We start from the raw sequence: 24,236 nt of genomic DNA, 5'->3' as shown, positions 1-24,236 counted from the left end.
TATTAATGTGTCACAAATACATTCACTATAAAGACATTGACACAGAAAATGTGAGAATATATCTTGTGGTGTAGTTCCTGGTTTTATTTACCTCCTCCACCTGTCCTGTAAGGGCCATCTGCTGTTCTCCCTGTTTGACCCGTGTGTCCCCACATGACTGAAAGCTGGATGAATTTGAACTCGGCTCCCTCTTAGCATGACCCGATGTGAAAGCAGGACGACTGTACAGAAGAATGTCCCCAAATTCTGAAGGACAGAAAGTAAAAACATAAGTTGGCTTAGCATTTAATTATTGATTGAAAAATTCCAAAAGGAGCTTAGTAATCCATTGAATACCTGATTGCTGTCGGTTTTTGTTATTTCCTTTTCCTGGTGGAATCTTGTTCAACTCCTGGCACTCTTTCTTTTCAGATGTACTTCCTCTGACCCTGTGAGTCCCAGCGCTGCCTCGTCTACCCCGGGCCTCCCCAGAGCCCATCCGTGGCAGTGTGGCTCCCCTCGCTTTGTAGTCGGCACGGGACATCTGGTTAGTGAAATTCAGAGGCATGCAAGAATCTGGAGACAGAGCAGATATTTAAATGTTAGAGCTATAAAGAGATATCCAGTGACAAATCTTCTTCATGGTTCTGTCTTTACCGTCATTGAATACATCTTTGGGTTGGTAGCCTTGCTGACCAGAATGGTTCTGTTTATGCCTTCTGGGCCTTTTATGTGTTATTGCAGGACTCATGTTGCTGTCTGTTGACATTGGACTGCTGGCTCTCTGATGCTGCCGGCCTGAAGTCATCACACAGTTGAAACACAAACGTTGAAAGTACAAAATACATGTGAAAATAATCTTACAGTTCTCAGATTACAAAGATGTAAACACAGTTTATCTGATCTTGCTTTTATTTACTTTTGATCATTTTTTATGAAACGCTATCCACATAAATAACGTATGCGCTGTTATTTAGAATGCTGATGATGAGAGTAAAAAGAAAACACATTTCCTTAATTAGTTTCTGAGACGACATGGTCTGTTAAAGATGGAACGGTTTAAAAGCAGATGTGTTTAGGCAGAAAGGATGGTGTACATCTGAGATTTAAGAACCACTTTTATCAAGCCATAATATATATGTCACTGAACTGGATTAAATCACTACGTAAGAAATATTCAAGATTAAAAATTCCTTTTTTAGCTTCTTCGGAAGCACTGTAGCACAATAATGGACCAATTGAAAACCTCCCTGGTAGATCCTGTTAAAAATATGCGCTTTCATTTCCATTTACTTTATCAATGTCTGGAAAAAGGTATATTAAAAACTCACTGTCACTGAGGAGCAGCAGCAAAACCTAAAACATTTAAATGTTTTTGTTTTTTTCACTCTTCCGTAATTGTATTATCTTACTCCTGTGCAAAAGAAACAAATAAAGTGGCACACAAATAAGATTTCCATCTCACCGGACTCCTCTTGGTATCTGCACATGCGCAGGCCTATGATATCCCGTGAAGAGGCGACTGCCTGGTTGAAATCGCCATCTGTAAAGAAAGATCCCTCTGAGGTGCTGACAACACTGGACCTCCCTGATGAGATGTTGTCCTCCGATGCTGAGCCCCAGCTGTTAACCATAGACCCCGTGACTGATCTGTCCAGGTCCCCAGTGCTGGAGGTTGGGGTCTGCTGCAGTCCATTGAGCTGCAGCTTTTGTGGAGAGATGTGGTGCAGCTGGTGTTTGTGTTTCTGGTGGTGGGGTTGGCTGTAGAGATTTTCAACCAGCTCTGCATCTGTGTCCTCCTCGACCTCTTCTTCATTCTCCTCCTGTTCGTCAGTGTCCACGCAGAGGGGGATTGAGCTGTACGTGTGTGTGAGATGTTCGTCTGCATCATGCAGGCCATTTCTCAGGTCTCCCTGTGACAATGTGGCAGGTGGGTGACCACAGCACACTTCAGTAGGGGACGAGGCGGCTCCTCTAACTGGAGGCGTGGGGCAACATTCTGTTCTCTCCTCTGGATCAAAGCTGATGAGAAAAGGACTGACATAAGGTCATGTGTAAAAGGAATGAGAAGTGCTAGCAGTCCTGACATATTAGTCACAGCCCATTAGACATAAATGCAAACTTCTCACCCTCCCATCAAAACACTCCATCATGGGAAAACAGAAAAAACAAACAACCACTGCTCCACAAGGTGAGTAATAACTTTCTCGAATGCAGTTCATGCACTTATTGCACATGTCATGAAATAATTGCAATTATATAAACCTGCTATAGACTATCTGACAACAACACAAATATATCATTGGTTTGGGTAAGTGTTAGATGTGACAATAAGATCTTGTTTTGACAGAGAGTTTGCTGTATTCACAGCACATCATAATTTAATCTCAAACGGTTGCTTTATTTTTATTCATTCTCACTTGATGGACAACCTTTGGCTAACGAGCATCCTAATATCTGCCAGCTGTAGCTCACCATGACACATTCAGAAGTGTTGCATTTTTTATCTTATGCGTGTGTGTTAGTCGGGGCAAAGTAATCAACTTGGCACAGACAGAAATACTCGATATATTTGGGGTATTTTGAAGTGCACTATTTATACATTGCCTTTGAGCTCCTTTTGCATGTTTTCTCCTTTGCTTACCTCCTTTCCATGGGCAGACTGTACTCATCACAGTCCCATGCATTAGCATGAGGAGGAGACAGGACTTCCCCCCAGCCTACTGCATTATGTTTTGGGATCTTTGGGGCCCGCATTCCTTTCTTCTGATTTTGACTCCCTGAGAAATAAAAAGTAAACATCAAGGTCAGCACAGACTTACTGTTTGCTATGTTAATATTAAGTGCTGTGAGAGAATAGTTGATGGCACCACCTGAGGTGCTGCTGCTGCCTCTGTCTGAGCTGTGGTGTGAGCCTCCTGTGCTGTGATCGCGGGTCTGGTTGTATGGGAACGTTTTAGGGTGGATCATTCCCTCACTTCCTTGGAGATCTGAATACAAAGCAGCATGCAAATTTGCAGCAAATTTCTTTGTACATGTAAAGTATGAAAAGCACAAATTTAAATTCAAGTTTACTACAATACCTTTAATGTTTTGCTCAACCATGTTGTATTGCATCTGTGCTGCCATCTCTTTGGGTATTGGAGGCAGGCTGGGGGGCTGTTTCCAGCAGGGTATATCCAAAGGTTCCACTATAGAGCTGCCAGTGGTTGCCTTGTTCTTAATGCTTGCCTGAATAAGCTGTGTGGTGGCATATGGAATGGGCTCATATGTGGCCGCTGGATCTCCTCCTGGACTTGCATAGCCGAAGTTGGAGTTGTTGAATGTTTTAATCTCACCGAGCTTGTTGGGGAGATCCACATCACTGTATATGGCTGTCTCAGAAGCAAGCTGTCCCCCTTTTTTGTTTTCTGGATGGTTTCCATAGTTGGCTATGCAGTCGGCTGAGTAGAAGAAAACAAATCAGCAAACGAACAAAGCAATAACACAGGAAGTCTTTTTTCTTTTTTTTTCTATTCACACAAGCTGTATCTCAGAGGCTATGAGATTATCTTTGCTTTGTACTAACCTGGTCGGCTGTATGTTGTCATATTGCTGTCACTGGTGCCACTTCCATTATTACAGCAGTTGATGCTACAGTCCTTATGATTGGCACATGCACTTGGCCAATTGTCTGGCAGCCACAGCTGGTTTAGTGGTTCGCCCATGCTGAGAGGGCCAGGTCTGCAACGAGGAGGACCAGAGAGCTGTCAATCAAAACCTACCACCTTTATATACCAATAATAAGTGAACATTCTGTGGATGCACAGTAAATGTTAAGAGCAGGGAGACATCTCCCCCTAGTGTTTCAAGACTGTAACTACATTTCTCCTGTTGGTCTTTATATAACACAAAGGGACGGAAATATCAGTCACCTGGCAGCACCGCACACAGATTCTCCTCTTTGAAATGCGACTGCAAAGACAAAGCGAAAAAAGATTCAGCTTTGGTGAGAAGACAAAAAGAAGAAGAGCCAAAGGAGGATCTGTGACAGACAGCTGGGAAGTCTGAGCAGAAATCCAAAGACAAAAGTCTCAGCATACTTCAATGAATGCTTCCATCCATATATGCAAATATATGCAAAGTCTGTCTGGTTTAATTGACACAATACTTTACCCATCTCAGTATACATGTACCACTGATTTTAAAATAATTTTTCAAACAGTTTCTCCTCCACTAGCAGTGAAATATGACATAAACTGAACTTCCATATTGTCCTTATCAAAGCAAATCAACTTAACCAACGAAGGTAGTGGATTAGGCACAAAATAATCCTTCAGATCTGTATGCAAAATATGTCAAAACAAATCCCTTTCTGCTACAGAAACGGGTCCCTTTCTTCCTGTTTTCGTTTGTTGTTTTCAGTGTAAAGATGTCAGGATGGTTTTAAATTCCAACTTCTATAGTCTTTACCATTGTGAATCTTTCAAAATTCAACATCCATATGTTATCATTTCCACAACAAAATCACTCAGTGAATTGCACATACCTGCTATAATTGTCCAAAAATATCATAAAATATAACATTCTAATAATAAAAATGTATTTACTACATACACAAATTAGGACAAATATCATCAAATAAACCAGATAGAACTTACCTGTGGGTGTGAAGGTAAATGATGGGACTGTAGGAAAAAAAAAGGATAAAAGGCTTAAAACCAGTTGCACTAACATTCTGGCATGAGATACTAATATAGTATAATGTATTATTAGAGCATAAACTTTCATAATTCCTTGCTTATATTCATGAATACCTCTAGTATGTGATGGGCATCTCGTTGTTAAACAATTCTGAGGTGTGAAGCATTTCAATAATTTAATAAGCATTTAATAATGTGTCAATGCTGACTCTTTGTCTTCAATGTCTTCAATTTCAGTGTCAAGGTAATGAGGGTGTGAGGCGACCTGACAGACACACAGGTGGAAAAACAGCAGCAATATTGTGGCATACAGACGTGGTCATGGCAGGTTGACAGGCCTCTGCCTCCAAGTCCCGTGTTATGTCATGGAAATGACACTTTACAAATAAGTGATTAAAGGTCAGTCTTTGAATGTCTGGGCAGTCTCAAATGCAAATTTGTCTCTGAGGCCTTTTTGTCAAAGAATGGTTAGACCCGATTTTTTCACCCTTTGATGTGATCTGCTTATTAGCCATTGAAAAAATTATTTAATATCACAGGAATGGTGATTGCTGCAGTGTAGCTACAACATATAATGGCTTGATCACCTCTATAATATACCATCATAAAAACATAATAACCTGCTGCTTTTTTTCTTTTCTGTTTGCATCTACTGAGCCAATAAAGGTCCAAACATACATCTTTGCATTAACCAGTCTATAATATTGACACAGTAACACACCCTTGCGGATGCCAGTGTATGTGCTGCTGAGACCACTCCTCTTCTTGCGATGACGGTAGAGCCACACACTGAAAATCATGAGAATCAACCAGCAGGTGGCGCCAATGCCAACAATAAATGCTGGCTGCTTCACCACATCTGAGATATGTGATAACGTGTCTCTTTTGTCACTGATGTCCATCATCTGCCCTGCAGAGTCTGTTCAGTAAAAGGAGAGAAATATTGATGGAGAAGCAAAGATACAAGACCATTTTTGAAAATTTGAGAAGCTTGCCAGCAATAGATTAAACACAGTGTCTGTACAGAGGCTCTGAAACTTCACAGAGGCTTTCACTTACAGACAGCTTTCAACACAACTTCTCAATTTGGTGAGAGCTGTTACCTAATTGAAAGAAAGTAACATCACTCTTGACTCCGGGTCCAGCACCATTGCATGCTGCGACCTCTACACTGTAACGGATTCCTGGTGCCAGACTGGAAATAAGCACGGAGAAGATGGAACCATCCACAGACTGGTTTACATGGTAGCGGCTCTCATTACCCAGGCACCAGATCTGCCAAAGGACAGTGACATGACAGTGTTTGCCTGAAGGTCACATCCATCAATGCAGTCTCACAAAGATACAGTTTAAATTTAAGCTGTTTTGTTTTTGTACCTTGTATTCCTGAATGACTCCCACCTCTTCTGCCTCTGGAGGTGGTTTCCAGGAAACAAAGATAGCAGTCCCATTGGCATCACTTTTTGTGACTGTAACACCCTGGGGGGCTCTTATAGGGGCTAAGACAGTGATGCATAAAGTTAACCTCGTACACAATGAGAAAGTCGCATTTGAATTGCTGATATGCACTTTAAAAAAAAAGTCAATGTTTTGCTTTTGTATTGCCACTGACATTTACAATAACTGAATGACACTAATTCCACTAATGTTACTTGATATTTAAAGAGAATTGTAAAACAAAACTATACCTTCGTCCAATGTCTTGACGACCTTCACCTCACTGTCAGCTCCCTGGAACTCATCAAAGAAGGGCCGCACCTTAAACTCATAGATGGATCCTTTCTTTAGGTGACTGATCACCACTCCATTCTCCTGTGGGGCACGTACCTCCAGGACACTCCACTGCGCCTCAGGGTGGCCATGATCAGCAGATACCCTGTAAAGCACCTTGTAACCCTGGATGTATGGGGACTGCTGCTCAACCTACGGGGGGGATGCAGTAGCAAGACATTCTGCGTTAGTGTAACATGTGTAAGCCATGATGGGCAAGTAGGCCACAGGGTTTGAGTTAGATCAGTGTGTGATCACAAAAGTATCTGAATGTGAGTTCAACATACATCTGAAAGGTTAAAGCCCCATCGTGTGTGAGAGAGAACATCCTGTGGGAAGGATCTGTTAAAACTCATTAAATCAGTTTTCCTATTAACTTTTCCCCATGTATAAAAGTGAACTCACTGTAAACCACAACATGAGGCCATTAATGATTTCCACACAGAATGGTTTGGATGGGAAATAAGATAGAGTTTCCATTTTAACCACACTATTTTGGCAAAGGGTGCCTGAAAGGTTTTCTTTAGAGGCATTTCAACAACAAATAAAGCACATACACTGAGTTTGAAACAAAGTGCAATAAATTACTAATTAATTTACAGTGCCTTAGATTTATTCCCTGCCAACTTATTAGCAGATAAGCTTATTATACAGTGCAGCGAGAAAACCTACCAGTGATGTAATTTCTACATATAGAAACCAGGGGTGTTTCTTCTAAACTATTTAGTTAGGGCAATTCACTGTAATTTGTGCTCTCTATTTTTTTTACTTCACAAAACATAAGTTTGCTGTTTAATTATATGTTTAATAAAATCTCTGTCAGCACTTTCAGTCTTGATTTTTTTTCCTAAGACCTGAGGCCAAAACTCTTGGCTTTTACATCATTTGCTAAAGTGGGAGATATGTTTACATGTACTAGCACATTTGACCTTTCCCATACTTATTTAAACTTTGACAACCATGGGTTTACGCAGTGGTACAACACTGAGCATATGCAGGATGGTCAGTATGGAATTGTGCCCTTACCGTCCACTGCACTCTGACAGCAGAAGATGAAAGGACGGTCAGCGTGTGCAAATGGATCACAACATCTCCCAGTTCTTTCTGGATGTGACGGTGGTCCACCCCCTGCATGGTGGAAGTGCTGTCTATGTGTATCAAAGGTTGGAAAGAAGTCAAACAGCAGCAAGTATTTATTCCAACTGAAATCAACATGCAGTTTTTCTGCTGTGTCTGTTAGTTGTGTAGCGATGAAGAAAGAAAGGATTGAGGGAGGCCCCACACTGACCCTGTGTTCTGACAGAGTCAGAGATTGGACTGGGATCACTGAGGCCATGAGGATTCACTGCTCTGACCATAAAGAGGTAGACAGCTCCAGGCTTCAGGTTTTTAAGGACAAAGGTCTCTGCCTTCACATGCTCTGCTACGGTCATCCATCTGTTGCCTAAAGTATAACTGCAGACAGAAGTGAGATAAAACATGACTACAAGGGGCATTTCTGTTGACATATGTGACACAAAGTGATTTAAATTATGAACTCCACTTTACATGCGCAGATAGATGTCTAACCTGAATGCCTCAATTAGGTAAGATGCAGGCGATGCCCCATTATTGGGGCTGGGTTTCCATGACAGATTGACAGATGTGCGGCTGATGTCGCTGACTTCAGGTTTAGACGGAGCACCGGGAATCAGACTAGTGTCTGTGGGAGGACCCGACTGAACAACAATTTCAAATGCTGCCATGGAGACACAAACAAATGGATATAAAAAATGACAATGCAGCACTCCTCCTTGTGTATTACCTTCTCTTGCTGTGTCTCCACATGAATAACCCACCTTCTACTTGCAAGTGTGCTGTCCAGGAAGCCTCTCCACTGGGACTGGAAGCAACACAAGTGTAGAGGCCTGAATCTCCCAGCTAAGGAGAGAAGATTCAGTGGCACACATCAGTAGATTGGCTTCTTCTTACTAACTGCAGCATTACCTCACCCCTTACCTTGGCATAGTGAATCTTCAATGATCCTGTCTCTGTTAGGGACATCCGTGTGTCCACTGGAGACACCACCACACCATCCTTCTTCCAGTGGACTACTGGAGGTGGTGTTCCAGCAGTTTGGCAATCCAATACTACAGTGCTGTCTACAAGAACAGTCTGATTGATTGGACCTTGCCTAATGACAGGAGGGGGCAAGTCTGACCCAACTAGTAGAACACAGAAGTAGGGAAGTGGAGAAATAATGGTGTTAATGTTTCCCTCTAACCCCATGAATAATATACACAACATTGCAAATTTAAGTGTGCTGAGACTGTAACTCATTCACACTGAAAACAATGTTAAATATAATACTGCAACAGTAAATCTGCAAACAAGTGAAAAAATGTAAAGGTAAATATAGCTGCCAGTGGCAGTGATCAGGGTCCAAGCATTGCTACATTGTTAGCGTGCAGATCTTGGTCACTGGAGGATTTTAATCATGGACCTTTATGTGTGGGGAGGAATATTTACAAATTGTAGCATCCATCCATTATCTTGCGCTTATCTGAGGTCTGGTTGCGGACGCAACAGGTTCAGGAGGGAAACCCAGACATCCCTCTCCCCAGCTCCTCCTGGGAGATCCCAAGGCATTCCCAGGCCAGAAGGAATATATAATATATAATCCCTCCAGCGACTTCTGGGTCTGCCCCAAGGCCTCCTTTTTTTTTTTTGGTTTGTTTTTAGTGTTTTTTTGCAGGCATGTCCAGCTATCTGTATCATGAGAGAAACTATTTTCCATACACCTTCTCACAAGGGGACATTTTAAAAGCTTTACAATACGATACTACTTCATTGTCAGTTGTTGTCATTATCATTAGCAGTAGTATTATCAGTTAACTTCACAGTTTGGATCTGGAATTGATACTTATGCTGGTGGTGGTGGTTAATTTAGTGTACATAAAGCATCAAGTTTTTATTATTCCTTCTCTTTCCCTGCATGTCCTTGTCTTTACTTACACAAGTGAGGGCATTGAGAATGGGGGGAAAAAAACTAAAAAACAATCATAAACTGTTAAAAGCACATGAGGGCATCAGAAATTGGAAGATGACGTTCAGAAAAGGTCAATGTTATAAACTGAGAGAGAAATAAAAGTAAGAAAGATGAAAGTCGAGAAAATTAAAATGAAGTGGTGAAAAGGGGCAGAAAAAGATAAGATGTGAAAGATATTGGGAGGAAAATTGGTAAAGCAGGAGAACAATAAGCTTTAGTGGCTGTGCAGGCAGTGGAGGAAAAAGAAATCAACTTTTCCCCTCCAGCGGAGGGCAACTAATCATTCATTGGGTGGAAGGTACTGCTGGAGCCGGATCCAATCATGACAGCAAAGCCCAACTAATAACAGTTCCACTTAGATAACAGAGCTTTCACTCTTACACACAAACCCTATGGATGAGTGCGAAGGGTTTGGACTGATAAATAAAAAAAAAAAAACACCCCTCAAAAAGGTGTTGGAAACATGCTCTGAAAACTGCCAAAGGTAAAGTGTGTAAGTTATTACCATACAAATGCACCACTCTAAATGGGGATGAGAGGAATATAGTAGATGGAGGGAATTTAGGGGAGGGGAGAGAATAGATAAAGTACAAGACAAAGACAGCTCCATCCAGACACCCCAAAAATAACAAAAAAAACCCACTACCCCATACCCCCAAACATATTTGTTATGTATATATGCAAAAAGACTGTCCTGCAATTGAGAAATCCACTAGTAGACGATTATGTTTTAACAAAACCTCAAGCAATTGTCTCCATTAATATAATGTACACTGCACAAGGTTACATAGACACGAGTATTCATTATCACATAGGTGTGTAATTACTGGTGTGGGCCTCCAAGCACAGTTAAATTGCTTTTCTAAAGCAATTAACATAATTATTTTATCATGTAGGATTTGGATTTGAATCCCCTCAGAGCACTTTTCAGAGTTTCTAAAAATCACATCATATGTCAATCATCCAGTCTTCACCCATAAATATATGTACTGAAATAGAACAAAGACGATGCTGCATTACTGTAAACGAAGTTAAAATAGATTGTAAAGTCAAGTAAAACAGAAGGTACATCCCCTTCCAATTTGAACGTTTTGAGTATCTGGACATGATAAAAGAAATTATTTGTGCTGTACAATCACCTTTTAGCAGCAAGACATTGTGGAGAACAATTCACTGAGGCTTGTAGGCATTTTTTATGCACAGCTCTCTTAAGGTCCCACATCACTTTAGTCAGGTTGAGGTTTAGACTTTGAATGGGCCATTGCACCACCTTGATTCTTTTCTTTTTCAATCACTTTACTGTAGTTTTGCTGATGTGTTGCCCTGTTGCATGGCCCAATGTCAGCCAGGCTTTATATGTCAAAACAGATTGCCTCCCATTTGAGTCCAGAATACTTTGATTGACAGAGAAGTTCCTGATCAGTGTAATAACTATAAATTCCCCAAATCCCGTGGCAGCAAAACAAGCCCAACTGATCACTTCTCCGCCACTGTGCTTGACAGATGTTATAACATGTTAGGAAAGGCTTTCTCCCGGCAATCTTTCCAAACAAGCCATACTTGTTCAGTCTTTTTCAAAATATACTGTCATGAACTTTAACATGCTGACTGAGGCCTGGTGAGTCTGAGATGAAGCTCTTGTTTTTGCTCCTTTTTTGGGGGGTTAACTTGCTGAGATGTTTCCCACTGTTGAATAATCTTTCTCACTGTAGATTGATGAGTTCAAATTGGCCTAATAATCCTTCCCCTACTGAAATGCTCCAGACCTGCAAACTGCTAAAACCTATTTTTTATAGAGGCTGGTGATAATAATATAATGTTGTGAATTTAGCAGCACCTAGCTGTTATCTACACTCTTGATTCCTGTGAAGGCAGTAGAAGTGCAGTTAGCTTCTGATACATTGCTTCTACCTTTTGGCTTAGATTTCCTTAACTAAATACTTACACTACATAATATGTCATGTGTTGTAGTTTATATGAAGTTGCATTTATCTCATTTCAAAACCTGGTTGAGACCAGATTTTTGTATATTACCTAATGATGCATAAAACCGTAGAAATGATAAGGGAAATACTAAATACTTTCTTTATCACATAACTAGAGATATTGATAGATTTCTATTAAATTTTCTGAAAAGATTTATATAAACAGGAGGGTTTTAAAAATATTTGAACCCAACATTTGAATAACATCTGGTGAAATGTCTCCCCTTACAATGATCAAGATCAACAATGTTACCCATAATTGCAACCACAGCAAAAGTGTAGCCTTTAAAACCTGCAAATAAATGAACACCTCAGCTGCAAAGTGGTCTGTTCAACCAAAAAACAAAATAATGAAGCTAGAAACCCTCTCATCAGCCCTCCATTTATTCTTCCCTTTACTCACTGTCTGTAACCTCCAGCAGTGCTTTGGTGATAACACTGCCAGCTATGTTGAGAGCCTGGCAGCTGTAGTAGCCGGCATCTGAGCGATGAACATCCGTAACAGTCAAACTGCCTATCTGGGATACAGACAGGCGGCTAAAGGGCTGTGGTGGCTGGTAAGAGAACAGAAGACTCTGGAGAGAGGACAAAAAAATCTGTTAGAATCCACTCATTATCTGCATTAACATTGAAAAGGGATTTAGTGTGACGACAGAGCGGGGGTCAGTTTCACCTCGCTGCCCTCCCTCTGCCAGAAAATAGCAGGCTGTGGGTTGCCAGTGGCCTCACACTGGAAGGTGACCGTCCTGCCCACTGACACCACCTGGTTCCTGGGGCGTATGGCAAATGCAGGGGGCACTGCAAAGGAAGAGAAGCTCTAATTAACTGGTAGCCTCACACATGTTCATCTTTTGCAGTTTTAGGACATCTCAGTGTGTATAAAAAGCAAAATGAATCGGTCCCAAGTGGCTCTGTAGCAAGACAAAGTCATAGTTTACCTTTTTAAATGGAAAAAAAACAAGCTAAATATCAATCATTTACCCACACATAACATGAATTACATACTGTAGTGGTGGATGGAATTACAATGCAGATAGGACAGTGACTGAGGTTCATGATTTCCTGTTGTTGTCTGATGGTGGATTAGGGATGGATGACAACTTACCAGTATTGACTATAAGAGAAAGAACACACAAAAGAGCAGTGTAATGAGTAATCATGTTGAATAAGGGGATATGCAACTGTAAGGATGCACTATACAGTATTGGAACATGCTTGGATGGGGTGAAAACAATGGAACTGGTTTGAAGGGCAGAGATTAATGATGGTATAATGGTATAATAACCCACACCCCTGTCCAACATCCAGACCAAAAGCAGCTGCAGTTTTCAGCTGTTTTGCATTTGTTTAAGGTCAGTTTACCCATTTTTGTCATATTCTAACCTCACTTTAGGGTTGTTGTGGTTATTCTACATCCCTGAAATGGTTTTGTGACTCTTTATAATGGCCTAGTTCATTTGTCTAGTTTAATGTCTCTTTGCAGTCATTTCACTTCTGTATCGCATTGCAACTATTGTTGTCTCATGTGACCCTGGAGCTATTTGCATGTGGTTTTTGGTTCTTGTTATGTACATATTTACCAAAATAGTTTGTGAAAATAAATTAATCTCTTTTAAGTTGGCAATTGTATTGTTAAGTATCCAAGTGAGGTCATTTGCATCTGCTGTGTTGGTTAAGACAGAGCGTAAAATGAGCCTGTTGCTTTGGATCGGGTATTTCCAATATTTAGGAAAAAAAAGAAAACACTACAAGAAATAAAATGCTGAAAGAATTTAGATTCATCAACACTGTCTTCTACATTTGAATAATTCCCCATAAGGGCAGCTTACACCATAAACATACATACATAAACATGTTTTCATATTCTTCATCAAATGAAACATTGGCCAAAGTACTTAATGCATTCTTTGTTTTTTTTCTTCAACAAAGGGAAGTACTGGCAAGCATTCGTTGTTTATAGCTAAGAAACAAAGCATTGAATTATGACTTCACTGATTATGTTACAATATTAGATAAAATAACTGTGATTGTAGGATTAGCATTAGTTAAAATGTAAATAGAATAGAAAATGATTATTTCTCATTATGTTTATTCAATTTATCAAACATATCCTTTCAGTAGAAAAGTGGTGGAGTATGCATTAATGAACAATGTAAGTGACACTAGTTTTATTGTGGATGACCAACTCTGTCTGTTCATACATTTTTGTATAAGAAGTAACCTGTAATTATTTTATTCATATTCATATTATGTACATGAGAGAGGATTACTTTTTTAATTTAAAAATTAACACATATCTTCTTATGTCCCAAACACCATAGAGCCCTGCTCCACAATCACAATCTGCCACAAAAACACCCACAACAAAAACTAACAACCCCAAAAACTAACTTGAAAAACTAACTAAATTTGATCCAGTAGACTTGCTGAATGTGCAATATGCGCAATTGCTAGTTAAAGTCAAAGACCCAGCAAACATCATGTGGACTATTTTTTTAATGAGGACTTCTGAGAGGAGAAGGGGGTCTGCTGGTGCTCAATGCAGGAAGCTGCTGCACTAAGTAAAAAATGGATTGAATTTCTCAAAAGATAAAAGTACTTTAGTATGAAACTCTACCTTTTTAATTAAGCTAATTATCTTATGTCATATATATACATCGAGGGAACAGATTACACTCATGTTAAAATTGTATATCTAATTTATTCTTTTTAGTTGAAGAACAAAAGAAATGTGTCTGATACATCATCTGAACTAACCTGTGGAAAATGGCTACAACTAGCATGAGCGTTGTGAATGAAAATCAGTTGTTAATCAGTTACATAAAGGGGTGCAAACTGCTGTATTTCCCAGGACAGGAAGGATCGTTTTTTATTTCCACTAAAGCAAATCATGACGTGTTCAGAGCTGAGAAGAAATCTACAAACTAGATTTACTGTGTATTGAAATGATAATTGAAATGATTTGCTGGCTGAACGACTAGTTTGGGACTCACATGACATAGCTATGTATCATTTTAAACAAGTTTCAGTTGTTCAATATTAACCAAATGTTTCAGTACACAGTAGAGTAACCATGCATATTTTAGTTTAAATAAACATAAATCCGCCCGTTTTGTTTCATCTAATGACATAGACTCTGCTCCTTTGGAATTTTCTTTTTTGGCAGAAAAGGAAGACAAAGTAATTGGAACCATGTCACTTCCCAGCAAGCAACTGTTCTTGCCTTACCTTTAATTAAGTCCCACTATCCTCACAGTATACTTCTCCCACTGCTTCACAGCAATGTGTTTAATTGTATAGGTCTGTATGTGAATTATGAGATGCCTTACTGCTTATTTCCCATCACTAATCTGAGTTATAAAGGGTGTCATTGTGGTAGGACAGCTTAGACCAAACAAATCCCTTTTCTGTAGTCAGGCTAGTATTTACTTTGCACATTGTCTTCAGTTTACAGAGAACATGGCTTTAAAATGCACTACAAACAAACTCCTGCAATGTCTTATACAACTTTTTGTTTAGAAATGGTGACTGCTGCAGACGTTCTATGACCTCCAGCAGCATCAAAGTCACTCCCAGCTAAGTTGCTACCCAAAGACGCAGGACTAGGCCTGTTAGGAACAAATTTCCCATATACATTTCCCATTCATAATAAGGGAATCTGTGGCTTTGGAAAATATACATAAGAAGGTACTGTGGGCATTACTGTATAAACAAAAGTTGATTTTCACTGACCGTGTATAGTGAGGGTGGCAGATGCTTCAGATTTCCCAACCATGTTCTCCACCACACATGTATAGGAGCCCTCATCTGAAGGGGTAACTTGACGAACAATCAAGGTATGGTCCTCTAGAATTTCAGACCTGTGGGTGGGACAAACACTCAAGGATGACACAAAAAGCTGGAACAAGAGGTTTGCATTGTAATTTACTTTAGAATGCCACTGTCAGTTACCTGCCCTTGGGCAGGTCAGAATCATCTTTCCTCCAGCGGACTGTGGGAACGGGGTCTCCTTGAACCACACAGTGGAACTCCACATTCTCATCTGCCAACACCACTACACTGCTGGGACGCTTCACAAAGGTCGGTCGCTCTAAAGGGCAGTACAGCAGCCAGAAACAAAAATATCAGCCGAATCATTATTTTCATCATGCCGACAGTGGTGCCAACAGCATAGACCAAAAGTCTGAGACCACATCCAAAATTAGTCATATTTTGATATAAACATGAAAAAAGTAAACAAAGTGAAACTATTTAAAATGAAGAGGATTGAAAAGGACCATTTAAAATGAAAATTTTAAAGCAGCATTGAGATGATAGACGGATTGGATCAACAGATCACAGCCTTGCTTATTTCCAGCACTACATTACAAAAGAAACTAGTGAATGGTAATAAAGAGCTGGATCAGGCAGGCAAAAAGAGAGCAAACCATCAAGCTTTCGTGTCAGTGAGAGAGAAAAAATCAAAATCTTAGATTTGCTTGATAAAAAAAGGCAAAAAAGTGAGTGAGTACAGACAAAAGAAAACTGTTTGGTACTAACATTAGAAGAAGAGTAGCATCTCTAAACCACCTCTGAGAAAGTGACACAAGGCCACATGCTTAAGTTTATGCCAGCAGTTCAAAGTGGATGATGGGGAGTCTTTTGAATTCAAGCTATCTATTTGATGCAGAGCAGTGATACTGCTATGCCCCCAATGAAACATAGTGAGAATATTCAATTAGGGTTGCTGTGCCTACTTGGGAATTGAAAACCTCACCAGAAATTGACCAGCCTGACCAAGGAGAGGTAGTACTTCATTATTCAGGGACATGCTGCATCTTCATTCATATTGCAGCAGATAAGTCCAAACACACCCATAAGCTTTATAGGAAGTACTTGAAGACCAATATAAAAGAAAGAACTATGGATGTTATGGGATATTATTCAACATACAACTGACCTCAGATCAATAAGGAATAACAGTGACTGTCGAATTTTGCAAAAACTCCTGCAGACCAAGTTACAACATATGCTGAAATTTACATTTTACCTTTCACTCCCAGAGATGAGATTATTTGTAAATTGTATGAAATCATACTGGAAATAATTCATTCATTCTACAGTTCAACTAAATAGTACTGAAAAGAAGTTTGTGCTTTGTAAGCCGACTTAGTGAAATAAATAAAAATAAAAATGATGGAAATTCACAATAAGGTAATTTACAAAGTCACTTATTATGGAAAGCTTCTGGAACAGCACGTGTTGACCCATCTCTGTGTTCAGCAAGATTACTCTTATAACCATGAAAGATTCTGAGGTACAACAGTGTATATGTGTAACCCAAACCAAGGTCATCTAGCCACTTTATACTGATAAGAGCACTATTGTGATGGAAAATGTTACGAGAACAAGTGGTGGATAGGACTGAGAATGGAGGGTTGAATGAGGCATTTGGGGTGGGGGAGTGAGAAGGGCAGCTCAACAGGGAGCTCTTACACTGAAAGGTTATAACATTGTTTGCAGCAGAGGTAGACGTTCAGCACTTGTTGGGTGGGAAACCTCTCCAAAGCTGCCAGGCTGGACGGCAGTGCTACATAATCAACATAATTAATAGGTTTTTATACCGTGGTGGCAACATTTTCAAACGGTGGATTGGAAAACCAAACCATATGAACTGAGAAATTAGACTAAGTGAAGCACTTTAACGTTGTCGATAGAAATAAAAAAGCTGCTAATATTACCTAGCACCGTGAGCTCGGCAGTCTCACTCTCCCTCTCCCCGACCATGTTCGTGGCAACACAAATGTATTTCCCTGCATCACTCTTCCTTGTGTTGGTGATCATCAGCTTGCCACTCCGGATCTAAAAGACAGCAGAAAAGAAAAAGAATATGTTTGCACAGTTGTATTTGCACAGCATCTTACCATCCCAGAGTGTATTGCGTTTATGAATTACTTATTGATACAGAATATTCATAAGGCATGTAAAAAGCTGGCTTCAATTAGAAAATTGTTTAAATGTTCCATGGGTCATATTTTTAATGCTTAGATCTTTCCTTTCATGTGTGATGACACCTGCATATATCTTTGGCTATCTTCCCTTTAAAAATAAACATTGTATGTGCACCTGATGGCATGACAGCTAAATCTTACGGACAGAATGTGTACTGCCTTTCAATCTGCATAGAAGGTGACCCATTATAACATTACATAATTCATATCTTGTGCCGCATAAGAACTCTAGGAACAAAGACACAGCCTCTTTGTAAAGATGCTCCTTAGATGTTCTGTCAGCCTTCTTTGCTTTTCCAAGCTTTTTACCTTCTCTATAGATGCATAGCTGAATACTTACAGACAGGCACACCCACCCACACAACAAAGAGGTTGAAGACATGTGCACTCCATGCTGTTTTCAGTATTTTCTATCCGCCACACACTCCCACAGACGATGTCAGATGTCTTTATAGTGCTTTGAATGCAAGCTTCTGTGCTGACAGTTAGCGGCTACCCTGTGTCTAAGGTCATATCAGAGCAGCGGTGAGTAGATGCGCAACAGCAGCCGGGAAGCATGTTGATCTGAAGACCTCAGAACAAACACAAAGCCGCTCCTTGCGTCTAAAACCTTCGAAAATCTTCTCCCAGGAATCGGCTTCAATTAAACTTTCGGCCCAGTTATTGTGCTTTAAGGCTGTTGCTTTCCTACCCACACTCAGCTATAGACAGAAGCTATTCATGTATACCTGCAAGAAGCACACAAAGCAGAAAACAGCTCTGCCTTTTCTTAGGAAAAGTCAGGGGCCAAGGCTGCCTGCAGTGTTGTGTCCATAAAGCAGGGAAGGTGATCCAACGTCATGCTAGACAGCACCCGGCTTAGTGCTGGTAGGCACCCTCCACTCACCAGCTTTCAGACAGACCACACCATTAAATTGCTGCTGCAGGGATGAAACCAGCAGTCTCTCATTTATTAGTCAGTCTCCTCCTGGCTAACCTTCCACCACAAGCATCTCATGCCGTCCACCAAATAAATTAGAACCAAGAGTGACCTAACTGCCGCTGACATTCCACATCTGTTGTAAATGATGTGGTTTAAAGAGGAAGATTTAAGAAATTATTGTGTGATTTGTTCTTGTGTGTACCTCCAGTTATCACAAAGAGCACGGAGGGTCTGGGGGTGAATCTTGAAGCAAGTAATGAATTCAGCCATTTCTGTCAGCAGTCAGTGAATTATTCGACGTTTGGACTTGCACGAGGGCCAAAGCAAATGCTCAACCTTTGAAAACATTTTGTCCAGTACATTTGCACATAAAATACGTTTGGATGAAATCAAAGCACAGTTTTGATTAAGATGACATTGGAGGGAATAGCATGAAATATTAAAAAAAGGGAACCTATGACATAACGACCAATTATATAGGATTCTTTTTTTTTTCACTTAAATGTCAATGGGGGCTGCATGTTGGTGTGGTGCTTATTGCCATCGTCTTACTACAAGAGGGTTTCTGGTTTGAATCCCAGTGTGTTCCTATCTGTGTGGATTTTGCATGTTATCTCTGGGTACCCCAGCGTCCTCCCAGCATCCGAAAACATGCATGTCGGGTTAATTTGTGATTCTAAATCGACCCTTGGAGTGAGCGTGCATGATTGCTTGTCTGTGTGTGGCCCTGTGACAAACTGGCAAGCTGTCTAGGGCACAATGGCAGCTGGGATGGGCTCCAGAGCCCCCTGCAACCTTGAATTGGATTAAGCAGGTATAGAAAATGGGTGGATGGAAGGAAATGTCATTGGCTCCAGTTCTTTTCCTCGTATATTTTCATTTCACAGAGTAAGCATGCGTAAGTTTTATGACATGCATTTTTGATTTTAGGTTATTGAGGTAACTTCACTTAAAACCTGGACAAAGAAATCTGTGTCTCTGATTCATCGAGCATTCTCAGGAACCATGGCAATGTAATAACTGTCCCTTTGTAGCCCAACAACAAATGCTGTGCCAGTGATGTGTTGCCAATAAAATATTTCTCAGGGACCACATGATGACACCAATGTTACTGACTCCTGTCATTCTCCTCTGCAACTTTATCATTTGCAGAACAACTAAGTTCAGCAGCTGAACTTGGTAGTTCTTTAATAACCATTAACTCACAACATATATTCAAATATGATTATTAACAATCAATACTACTCAACAATATTTGAAGTAGCTATGGATCATTTATGGTGGACTTCTTTGTTGCTTTTTTTACAATAATTACTGTTTTTGAGTAAATACCCATGGCAACAAAGATCTATTTCCATACATAAAAGATGATGATGAAGGAAAGAGACAGGCACATGGACAGTACAAAGCAAAAAGTAGCCTTTGTATTTCCTTCAGAGGACCGCCCCGCCTGCTCTGATCTGTTCCTCTCCTTAAATCAGACGTAGTTGCTCTGTCCATCACCGTCCCCCAGAGACTACCTGTCACTCCACACGATTATTGAATATTTTCCTGCATGTCCCCAAGAGCACGCACACTCATATAAACAAATCAAACACATGCACAAAAAAGTTTCACTATATTGTCTACAAAATATTACTGATCAATCAGTCAATCAAAACCAAATATAGTCGATGTAAAAATGACTGCTTCTGCTCCTCATATTTGAGGATTTGCCATTTAAAATGTGGGGATATGTGTAATGTGGTCAGAGTAGCATGTTTTACTGTGATGCGTTCGTCTCTGTCATCCAAGTTGGCACCATCTCTCCTCCAGGAGATTGTTGGTTCGGGATGTCCACGTGGGGGTTGGCACTCCAGCACCGCTGGCTCTCCCACGGCAACCATAACATCAACGGGGTTCTGTCTGAAGTCATCGCGTAAAACTGGAAAATACATAGACAAACAGAACTGTTATCAAAATAAGCTAATGGTTTCCTCGTGTGGAGATGTACTTATTGTGTAAAACAATGTTTTTCAATGCATATGGGACTTAGTTTTTATAGCTTTCACAAGATAGAAATGTAAGCCTGTATATGCACAAACAATATGACAAGGTAATTTCCTTAAATGTTAGCATGTTTGCAAATATAAATTATGTGCTTGTAACATGACAAATAAGACTAGAAAAAAACATAAACTAAACTTAAACCAGTTGAAAATATAATATTTGTTGAAAATATGACCTTTTTAGTTCTACGTGATGGGAGATTGATAAAGTTTTGCTTTCTTACTCTGTCAACTTTTTATCAGTATTGCACAAACACCCACCCAGAACACATTATATATGATACAATGCCAATTTTAGCATCCAATTATTTAGCAGCTGTGGCTCAGTGGTTAGAGTCAGTTGTCCAATAACCAGAAGGTTGGTGGTTCAATTCCCACTCTCACCACTCAAAAAGATTGGTGGAACTGGCAGCTGGAAAGGTGTCAGTTCACATTGAGCAAGGCACTGTGCCCCCATGCTCCCTGGGTGCTGTGAATGGCATCTGTCTCTATGAGTGTGTGATCATGTGCATGAGTGTGTCAACAGGTGCCAACCTGGATGGATTAGAAGTGGAGGGCAAATTTCATGTGTATGCATGACAATAAAATTTAATCTTAAATACACTTTACTGCAGTAAAGCTAAATGAAAAACTCTAGTGGACTGAGGCTGCAACTCTTCATCTTTACAAAACAAGTAGCCAATAAATTGAACGGGAGACAAAGCAAACTTATTGAGAAAAGAGTCATTTCTGGCAATTACAAACAGCTCTTTTTTGTTTCCACAATCAACAGTACATGAAGGCTTTCAGTGTGCAGCTTCCTGCACCAAACATCTTAAAGAGGAGCAGATCATGGCTACATAGTTTACAGTAGCATATAACTATTACAAAAAAATGACAGCAGTAAAGGAAATGGAACTGAAGGGTGCAGACGAGAAATGGGGCTGTCTTTGCTATGATTTCTACTCCTGATGAGGTGAACAACATGTGCCAATGTAGACGCCTGAGCGTGAGTGACTGCTGTTAAGCATTCCCAGTCTTAAATTACAAGAAGGGCTTAGAACCCGAACAAGCCAAGGGACTTGCGCCAAGACAGAGCGAGCAGAACTCAGAAGAGCCGAGTTGGGGTGAAAAGACAGGAAACAATGAGGAAAAAGCATAATCACTCCCAGATGGTAGCAACCCATTCACCTCTGGCTACGACATTCTACATAACACTGGGCAATGAAGCCAGAGACGCCTGATGAGCGCTGTGGATAAGAAAGAAAACATTGAGATGACCCTCTAATTGGAACTATTTTGGGCCACACAGCCTCTTTGGGCTCCACTCTGCTGTGTTGCCCTTCTGATCCTGTGAGCACAGTTGTGACTGACTGACTACAGTTGAATGAACACTGATGGGAAACAGCTGTCTGACAATCCCACCCCCCACAACCCTCAACACCACCATACACACACATCTCCCACCCCTACACTGCCAACACCATCATGTCACATGATAAAAGACCTTCCTCGTGGGACACAAAAACATGGCTGAGGTTACCTCAGACAGGAAGAAACCGAGACCATCACGATTCTGTGCACAGTGTGTACGTGCATGTTGATTGATTGACTGATACCATCTTATAATTCCAAACGCAATCAAGTTACACATCTGCTTTTACTATTGTGTGAGGCCCAACTGTTTCCATAGGATTTGAAACCCTGGATTATTTCCTCAAACCCTTTTGTTGAAGATTTATTTAGTTGATAGCGCTGTAGTTAGTGTAAGAAATAAAAGGAGAGAAGAGGTAGGATTAAAAGACAAGGAAGGTTGTGACTGAAAGTGAGTAAAGTTCTTGTAAGTGTGACCGTGAACTAAAAAACGTTCTCTGATATTTGTATGCTCTACTAATGTGCAGGGCAAGCATACAGACAATGTAAATCTGTTTGTACTACAAGTGACTGTTTACGCTCTCAAGATGGAAATGAATCTGCATACTAAGTTATGACAGGAAATCATAAATGCCCAAGTAAAAACCATACAACTTACACCAAAGGAAAATACTTATTCTCAGAACCTAAACTATGCTGAGACTGCATTGTTTGCTTGACAGTCTGCAGTTCCTTTTGCATTCAACAATTTCTTTCTGTTCTTGTAATCATTTGGCTAAAAACTGTTTGTATGTTTTCTATTCACCTGTAAATGTGTCCTGACAACGTATTTCCTCACAGTGATCTAACTGGAAACCACTGTCTTGCCTTTAATCACTTAAATCAGGAGCACTTGTGAAGCAAAATATGTTGTAATGGAGATAGAAGAATGCCGATTTACGGGACAAACCCCATAAATAAATCCTGATTTATCATGTCAACTATTCTCAGCATGGATTTCATTGAGCAGTCATTAATATTTCCCTTGTATGCATCTACTGATTTTAAACAAAAACTGAATCTTTGTTGTTTTCCAGTCTTCCTCTCTTCTCTTGCATCTGCATTTTAGGGCTTTGCACATCATGTCTCTCTTGATATTCTCAAATCCCACTTGTTTATTTCACAACTTTCACACACAAGAATTTCACATGTTTTTGTACCCATTCATAGCCAAGGTTCTGGGTTCAGTCAAACACAACTCCACAGCTTCTGAAGCCAACCCAGCTTGCCTTTTTAGCAGGAGCTTTGCACCTCTTGCTGTCTTCTTTTCTCCCTCCAGATGAGAATCTCACAGCTAACTTCAAAGCATCAGCCCTTGGCCTCTCTAGTCTGAATCTGACAGAGTTTGACTTGTTGTTAGTCCTCTGGAGCCTGAGCCACAGCTTGAAAGGCCTACTGCAGCCAAGCTCCAATAATCCTCTGCAGAGTCCAACTAGACCAAAATGGAATACAATCATACCCCACAAATAGGAGTTGGGTGTGGCACACACATATTCCATATCATATTACATTAAGAAAAGCCAGAGATCTCTTTTGTCACGACGGTCTGAACTTAACCTGCTTTGTAACTTTATTTTGTCTTCAAAGCCATTACTACACATTCAACTAACAAATTTAGGTGATTATTTTTGTGTTGCAAGTCAAAAATCAGAATTACTGTAAGGTACTGATGGTTTATTACAAAATCTGATAAAAGCAAGGCAACAGCTGTGTATGGTTCTGCCTTGCATATTGTAAAATTGAATGCAACTTATATATATCCACTAAAGCAATTTTCTCCTAAGTAGAACACCTTGACATTTCTGCATCATCACTTTGAGGCATCTTATGCTTTCTTATGTCACAATAATTATAATCAGACCATTCCATGACAGGTAAGTCTCTGCTAGCTTAATGAATGAAAACTGAAACTATGTTTTTTTTCACAGTGAGGTGGGAGCTTTACTTGCTGTCAATTAATAATTGGAATAATAATAACAATAATAATCTACTAAACATCTAACTAATTCATCTCTCTTTGTGAAAATATTTTCATAGTTTTGTGAGGAACAGAGACGTGAGATGAATTGTTCAATATTTCTCAAATACAGACTTTAGTGTTGAAAGTTAGGTAATAAAATTGGTTCCACTATCAAGTCTGTTATATCAAGCTTGCCAGCAGGTAGCTTGCTTAGCATACAGGGAATAAACGAGGGAAACAAGAATCTGGCTTTGAGCTAAAACAAACAAACAAAATGCTGACCAGTATCTCGTAATCTGACGTATGAATATCTGTTATTCTATTTGTAGCCTGTAAAAACTCATATGTAAATAAAAGATGAAGTTGTGGTTTAAAGGAAAATTATTATGTTTTTCTTGTACATGTTACAGAATGGTTTGACTCGGAACAGCTTTTCCATGCTTTGTTTTCTTTACAGAGAGTTACCCCTCACTGTGTGAA

At 40.0% G+C, this 24,236-nt stretch overlaps 1 protein-coding gene across 2 annotated transcripts in view; it reads right to left on the bottom strand.

Annotated features, from left to right (window-relative positions):
- Positions 1 to 24,236, bottom strand: part of LOC142401059 (roundabout homolog 1-like) — an 86,584-nt gene that overhangs the window by 3,636 nt on the left and 58,712 nt on the right. For both annotated transcript variants that reach the window (XM_075486294.1, XM_075486295.1), the window contains 25 exons: positions 20,123 to 20,280; positions 17,165 to 17,285; positions 15,396 to 15,534; positions 15,177 to 15,304; positions 12,118 to 12,242; positions 11,848 to 12,019; positions 8,430 to 8,635; positions 8,270 to 8,351; positions 8,001 to 8,169; positions 7,720 to 7,886; positions 7,458 to 7,579; positions 6,350 to 6,584; positions 6,039 to 6,160; positions 5,765 to 5,936; positions 5,383 to 5,580; positions 4,620 to 4,646; positions 3,894 to 3,933; positions 3,548 to 3,702; positions 3,063 to 3,422; positions 2,853 to 2,969; positions 2,624 to 2,759; positions 1,445 to 2,001; positions 637 to 777; positions 337 to 555; positions 92 to 246 (listed from right to left, as the gene is read on the bottom strand). In XM_075486294.1, coding sequence (XP_075342409.1) covers positions 92 to 246; positions 337 to 555; positions 637 to 777; positions 1,445 to 2,001; positions 2,624 to 2,759; positions 2,853 to 2,969; positions 3,063 to 3,422; positions 3,548 to 3,702; positions 3,894 to 3,933; positions 4,620 to 4,646; positions 5,383 to 5,580; positions 5,765 to 5,936; positions 6,039 to 6,160; positions 6,350 to 6,584; positions 7,458 to 7,579; positions 7,720 to 7,886; positions 8,001 to 8,169; positions 8,270 to 8,351; positions 8,430 to 8,635; positions 11,848 to 12,019; positions 12,118 to 12,242; positions 15,177 to 15,304; positions 15,396 to 15,534; positions 17,165 to 17,285; positions 20,123 to 20,280 — 4,223 coding nt within the window. The remainder of the gene's footprint in view (positions 1 to 91; positions 247 to 336; positions 556 to 636; positions 778 to 1,444; positions 2,002 to 2,623; positions 2,760 to 2,852; positions 2,970 to 3,062; positions 3,423 to 3,547; positions 3,703 to 3,893; positions 3,934 to 4,619; positions 4,647 to 5,382; positions 5,581 to 5,764; positions 5,937 to 6,038; positions 6,161 to 6,349; positions 6,585 to 7,457; positions 7,580 to 7,719; positions 7,887 to 8,000; positions 8,170 to 8,269; positions 8,352 to 8,429; positions 8,636 to 11,847; positions 12,020 to 12,117; positions 12,243 to 15,176; positions 15,305 to 15,395; positions 15,535 to 17,164; positions 17,286 to 20,122; positions 20,281 to 24,236) is intronic.

This window comes from Odontesthes bonariensis, chromosome 16, assembly GCF_027942865.1.
Source record: "Odontesthes bonariensis isolate fOdoBon6 chromosome 16, fOdoBon6.hap1, whole genome shotgun sequence".
NCBI classification, from domain to species: Eukaryota; Metazoa; Chordata; class Actinopteri; order Atheriniformes; family Atherinopsidae; genus Odontesthes; species Odontesthes bonariensis.
This window is presented reverse-complemented; position numbering and strand designations above follow the sequence as displayed.